Raw genomic sequence first — 6764 nt, 5'->3', positions numbered from 1 at the left:
CACTTTCCATTAACATATACTCTTGTAGTCTACTTAGAAAATTTAAATTTAAGATTTCACTAATACGACAACTATATCAAAATCCGAAATCTTCTTGATTAGTCACTAAAAAAACAGTTTGAGTTCAAAAAATGGTTCTAAGAACTAGATAACAATTTTCAAAAACTATCAGTCAAGTAGAGTTTTTTTTACAATTTTTCAACTTTTATCTCACGAAATAAAAAATTCTTCTAAAACAAATTGAACCAAGCACACTTTATATTAACATAACTAAAAGTCAATTTCATATCAAAAGCACAATTTAGTATTACAATCTAACACCATTTATGTTCTCGCTCTTAGTCGAGTCCATTTTGCACTCCGAGAAAGTATCAAATTCAAATTTTATCATAAGCGCAATAAATTGTAAAGAAAAGTTGTTGAGGCTTATAAGTTCGCTGGATCGAAAAGATGCTAATTTGTGCACTTATTGGCGATCCTTGCCATAGCACAATATCTGACACCTACGAAATTATATTGCCCCCTCAGTGTGGGTCACACATACCTTTCATGTCTTTTGCCAAGTTTGACAACTCAACATCGGTTATAAGCATTTTAAATTTTGATTCAGAGAAAGAGAGAGAGAGAGAGCAAAATGGCACTGGTTGAAACTAGGCCTGCTTTGAGTACTACAACTTCTGTATTCGAGAGAGGAAGTTTGGGTGTGAAAAGCATCACAGTCGAGACATCAAGCCCTTCTTCACCGCCTAACAAATTGCTAGTGGTGACACCAACTGTACAAGGCACATACCCTGTTCTAGTCTTTGTTCATGGCTTCGCCATGCAAATCCTTTCCTACAGTGAGCTTCTCGAGCACATATCTTCCCATGGTTTCATAGTGGTTGCCCCTCAGGTATATACCCCCCCTCTCTCTCTCTCTCTCTCTCTCTCTCTCTCTCTCTCTCTCTTTCTCTCTCTCTCTCTCTCTATATATATATATATGCACACTCTGCATGGGAAAAGTCGAATCTTAAAGGATGGCATGCCATAAATATTTTTTTAAGCATAGCTAGTATTCAAGTTCTTTATGACGATTTCTTAAGAAGCAATTGCAGTGTTACATAAGTGTTCTTTAAGAAAAGGTTAAAAACATATTTGGTGAGCTTATATTATTGAACTGCTTTGCTTAAACATAGAAAAAGTTCTGCGGGAATGCATTGACACCAACAAGAATGGTGTCTGGATCCTCTGCTATAACGAATTCCTGTTGCACGCGTGTTTTAAAATTTTTTAACACTCTTGAATCCATTTTCAACATATGACAATTAAAAAAGGCTTGTGCAAATGTGCAATGACCGAGGAAGATGATGGAATTGATAAAATTTCATGGACGAAGACAATAGAAATGGCAATGAAAAGGGGCAAATTTATTCTAAGATGGCGATAGATTATTGCATGAAATGAACTACACAAAATCTATCTTATTGAGTTTGGATTGTAATTCTAAATCCAAATTTTTGGACTATTTAGATACAGGTTTTCTTGAAAAGATTAAGGCATAAATAGATTAGAAAAGGATACATTTTTACCATTCTGATTCATGTCACAGTTTACTAGCCAGGTTAGGATTTATTTAGATTATATTGGTTGGACATAGATTATAATCATAAACTTTGGATACATAAAATTTTCAGATGAATTTTTGGAAAGATTGGCTCTATATCTTTTCCATTTCACTCTAGTGGCCATGATGTGGTGATAACTAGCAAAGGTGTTGATGGAATTGAGATCCTCTGATGTGATTAAAACACACAGTAGCGTTGTTGATGGTGAGAAGCAAAGACTTGCACGTATCAGTTGACATTGTACTACCACTATGATTTAACATCCATGGGGCCAGTGGTAGTACTATTGCCATTATATATACTTTGGAGGTATCGTATATTTGTCAGAAGATTTAAGAACTAAAAAATGGTGGATGTGGTGATGCTACCGACATGAGCTAATGTATGTGAGCCACAAAAAATATGTAGGAGTAATGTTTTCTATCAACCATTCATTTTCATTTTCACGAGAAGAAGAACAAATCACATGTTTAGGGAATTTTTTTGTGTGTGGATGATTTAGATAAATATAATTTATATACAGAATCCTTGGTGAAAATATTTTTGTTTGAGGTGATGGAAACCAAATGAGCCATATATAGTTCGGTATTAATTCATGAATTGAATATTTAGTTTGTCTGCCATTGTTTATAACTATATATATGTATATGTTTTTCATTTGCTAACAATTTACCATATGAATTATGGAATTTTAGTGCTCTATTCTTAGTACTGGTCCCCAAGAAATCAATTCTGTAGCGGCAGTCACAGACTGGTTATCGACAGGCCTTCAAACCGTGCTAGCTGAGTATAATGTACAGCCGAACCTCCTCAAGCTTGCTCTTTCTGGCCACAGCAGAGGTGGGAAGATAGCATTTGCTCTCGCGCTAGGGCATGCCAAGACATCCCTCAAATTCTTTGCATTAATAGGAATAGACCCTGTCGCGGGGGCTAGTGTAAGTTGCCGGATACAACCCCACATTCTCACATATGTTCCTCGCTCATTCGATTTGGGAATCCCGGTATCTGTAATTGGTACCGGCTTGGGTGATGAGCCGAAATGTTGTATAATGCCATTTTCGTGTGCACCGGATGGAGTGAACCATGCCGAGTTCTTCACAGAGTGCAAGCCTCCTTGTTGCTACTTCCTTGCTAAGGACTATGGTCACATGGACATGTTGAATGATGACACTCTGATGAGTTGTATGTGTAAGGGTGGAAAGGGTTCCAAGGACTTGATGAGGAAATGTGTGGGAGGGATCGCTGTGGCATTCATGAAGGATTACTTGGAAGGTGAGAGTTCTGATCTCAAAGCCATTGTCAATGATCCTACGATTGCTCCCATAAAGCTTGATCCGGTGATTTTTATGAAGAATGAAGTACTCATTTCATAAGCATCTGTTTGAGAGTGAAAATCATTTAATTTTTCAAATTCAGACTAAATAAATTGTTAAGTTATATATGTAATAAAAGGATCATTACCATAGAGGGTTCTGGAATGTCAATTATGTATTAAGTATGTAATAAATTAATAAGTCGATATTCATCTTATATAAATTGCTATTTTTTTTTTTTATAAGACAAAATTAGTAGATGCAGAGAGTCGAAGCAGAGACACTAACCCACTGGACTATCAAGGCATCTCATCTTAAATTGCTAATGGAATGTATAAAGATCATTGTAATGTGATTTTGAGAACAATCCAACGGAGATACTAACTCACTGAATTAGCGAAACATTTGCATCTTAAATTGCTAATGAAATGTATGAAAATCATTGCAGTGTGGTTTTGAGAACAAGATTTGAGAATCAATACTCTTAAGTAGTTGTTTATTGTTAATGCTAAGATGCAAAGCAGAATGATAAGAAAAAAAATTACTCTTCTTGCTTACTGACGAATTGAATCGGATGGATGTTAAATTCAGAGACTGTGATATCCATCGTAGCAATAATCGCTTTAACTCTTGAGTATGAGAGACTATGGAACCTTACTTTGGTTAATGGTCTCTAAAGCCTAGGATAATTTGAGTAATCATTGACCAAAAACTTTAAAACATAGTCGTAAGAGTAGCATCTACGCTAGCTAATTTATTTTAACTTGATTAAACCCAAGCGCTTTGTCACGGACTTGAACCTTTTCAAGCTCCCGTGCGGCCTTAGACACTTTCAAGCCCCCTTGAAGCGCTAAGTCAGCCTACCCGAGTGTGCTAGCTTAGTGAAGACTAAGGCTAGACAAGTGTTTTGCTTACTTGGGTGTGTAGGAAGAGGTTAGGCAAGTGAGCAAGAGAGTTTGGGAATGTATACAACTTGTATTACTTGAGAGGAGAGATTACAACTTGGTTGCTTGGTGAGGAGCAAATGAACTCCCACCTCCTATTTATAGGCCTTTGGCCTTACAAGAACATTCTAGATGTGTACAAATGTGTGGCCTAGATTTAGTGTCTAGAATCCTCCTGAAATATCTACACAACTCTAGAACTATCTACTATGTACAAGACAAGTCTAGAGAATTCTATACAACTCTAGACAAGTCTAGAAAAGGCTAGACAACTCCACACTAATCTAGAGAATTCCGGAAAGTTCCATACTTGTGTAGAGAAGTCTAGAAAGCTCCAATCCATGCAGGCTCCATGTCATCGTCTGCTGGGCGTCTGCGTGGCGCCTGCGTGGCATAGCCTCTTGGTAGCGGGGTGTGACATTCTCCCCCACCTAAGCTCGCGACGCCCTCGTCGCGTCTTCTTGCTTGAACCGCTGGATATGCTCTGCGAACTGCCATAGTGTATCCTCATGCTCCCAGCTCGCCTCGCTATCTAGCAGGTTCTTCCACTTCACTAAATACTCTGTATATTTGGGCACACCTCTCCTGCTCATCACACGATCTGCAAGGATGCAATCAACTTCCTTGTCAAAGGATGTGACAACGGCCATGGGTGCCCTATGCGATATGCCCCGAGTAAGGTCTTCTGTGTCTTCATGATAAGGCTTGAGCATGCTGACATGGAAGACTGGATGTATCTTCAACTTGGGTGGAAGCTCCACCATGTAGGAGACCTTGCCCACCCGCTTGACGATGGGGAACGGGCCCTCGTACCTCCTTACTAGCCCCTTATGCACGCTCCGGAAGGACTTGAATTGTTGGGGTAGTAGCTTAACCATCACTTGGTCTCCCACTATGTACTCCACCCGCCTTCGCTTGGTGTCGGCCCACTTCTTCATCTTCTTTGCCGCCTTGTCAAGGTACGCCCTAGCCAAGTCGGACTGCTCATGCCACCTCTTGGCAAATTTATAGGCCGCCGGACTCTTACCATCGCAAGTTGAAGCAATGGCGTTGGGTGTCATAGGCTGCCGTCCGGTGACAACCTCAAATGGACTGTGATTGGTAGCCTCACTCCGCTGCAAGTTGTAAGAAAACTGTGCCACCCCAAGGAGTTTGGCCTAATCTCGCTGATTAGCACTCACATAGTGCCTCAAATAAAGCTCCAGGAGAGCGTTGATGCGCTCTGTCTGCCCATCTGATTGGGGGTGGAAACTCGTAGAGAAGTTAAGATCCGTCCCCATCTTCTTGAAGAGTCCCGTCCAAAATCTACCCGTGAAACGCGGGTCTCTATCACTGACAATATTCTGCGGAACTCCCCAAAGCTTGACCACATGGTCAACAAATAACTCTACTGCCCTCTCTGCTGTGCAGTCTGCTGGTGCGGGTATGAAGGTGGCATACTTGCTGAATCGATCTACCACCACTATAATGCTCCCGCAACCCTCTGACTTGGGTAAGCAAGTGATGAAATCCATAGAGACGCTCTCCTATGGTCTCTCTGGAATAGGCAGTGGCTCTAGTAGGCCTGCAGGATGCTGTTGCTCAATCTTATCTTGTTGGCACACAAGACAAGTCCTCACATATGTCTCCACGTCATCTCGCATCCGAGGCCAATAGTAAGAATCTTCAAGAAGTGCTAGTGTGTGCCGCATACCTGGGTGACCAGCCCATTTGGTGTCGTGGCACTCCCGTATTAGCTCCTTCCGTAAGTTGCCCCACCTGGGCACAAAGAGTCGGTCCCCCGTAGTGAGAAGTAAATCATCCCTTAGCCAAAAGCGCCGGGTCTTCCCTTCCTTAGCTAGCTGAATAAGGCTTTTGGCTAGAGGGTCATGCTGCAACCCTTCTTTGATTCGCTCCACAAGAGAGTGTTGGGGCCGACTAATAGCTGCGAGCTCGGCCTTGCGACTAAGTGCGTCCGCCATAACATTGGCCTTGCCCGGCTTATATTCGAAATGGTAAGTGAACTCCGCTAGGAAGTCCTGCCAACGAGCTTGCTTGGGGCTAAGCTTCTTCTGTTTCTGGAAGTAGCTGGTGGCAACATTATCCGTCTTGATCACAAATTGTGCCCCGAGCAAGTAGTGCCTCCAAGTACGTAGGCAATTGATGACCGCCGTCATTTCTTTCTCTTGCACAGTATAGCGCCGCTCAGTGTCATTAAGCTTGCGGCTCTCATAAGCTATGGGGTGTTCTTTCTGCATCAACACACCCCCAATAGCGAAGTCTGATGCATCTGTGTGCACCTCATATGGCTTGGAGTGGTCGGGCAAGCTAAGTACCGGCTCCTCCGTAACTACCCTCTTCAAGTCATCAAATGCCCCCTGGCACGACTCTGTCCAACTCCAAGCACGTGCCTTCTTGAGAAGGTCTGTCAATGGGGCTGCTCTCGCCGAGTAACCCTTGATAAAGCGGCGGTAGTAGTTGACAAGCCCAAGGAATGAGCGTAGCTCTGTCACCTTAGTGGGCGGCTCCCACTCTTGAATGGCCCTCACCTTTGCCTCATCCATCATCAGCTTGCCATCCCGTATCTTATGCCCTAGGAACAACACCTCCTCTTGGGCAAATGAGCATTTCTCCATCTTCACATATAGGTCGTTCTCCCGTAGGACTTGGAAGACCGCCCTCAAGTGCTGCACGTGCTCCTCTTGAGTGGTGCTATACACAACAATATCATCCAAGTACACCACCACAAAGTGATCCAAGTAGGGATGGAAGAGCTTGTTCATCAAAGTACAAAAAGTAGCAGGTGCATTGGTGAGGCCAAACGGCATAACAAGAAACTCATAGGAGCCATACCTCGTTACACACGCAGTCTTAGGCTCATCCTCGTCCGCTATCCGCACCTGGTAGTACCCCGAGCGCAAGTC

The 6764-nt window shown here is 42.4% G+C and overlaps 1 protein-coding gene across 1 annotated transcript; it reads left to right on the top strand.

The window, feature by feature from the left end:
* The first annotated feature begins 558 nt into the window (after positions 1-558).
* On the top strand, positions 559-3157 carry LOC132306886 (chlorophyllase-1-like). Its single transcript, XM_059804472.1, has 2 exons — positions 559-892; positions 2300-3157. Exons 1-2 carry the CDS (start codon positions 635-637, stop codon positions 2975-2977), a joined length of 936 nt encoding a protein of 311 aa, XP_059660455.1. The 5' UTR covers positions 559-634; the 3' UTR covers positions 2978-3157.
* Positions 3158-6764: the final 3607 nt, after the last annotated feature.

This window comes from Cornus florida, unplaced genomic scaffold (assembly GCF_030987335.1).
Source record: "Cornus florida cultivar Cherokee Brave unplaced genomic scaffold, ASM3098733v1 CherokeeBrave_3.0.0_Hap2_Chr05, whole genome shotgun sequence".
Lineage (NCBI taxonomy): Eukaryota > Viridiplantae > Streptophyta > Magnoliopsida > Cornales > Cornaceae > Cornus > Cornus florida.
Note: the sequence above shows the minus strand (reverse complement) of the source record. Positions and strands in the feature narration are given on the sequence as shown.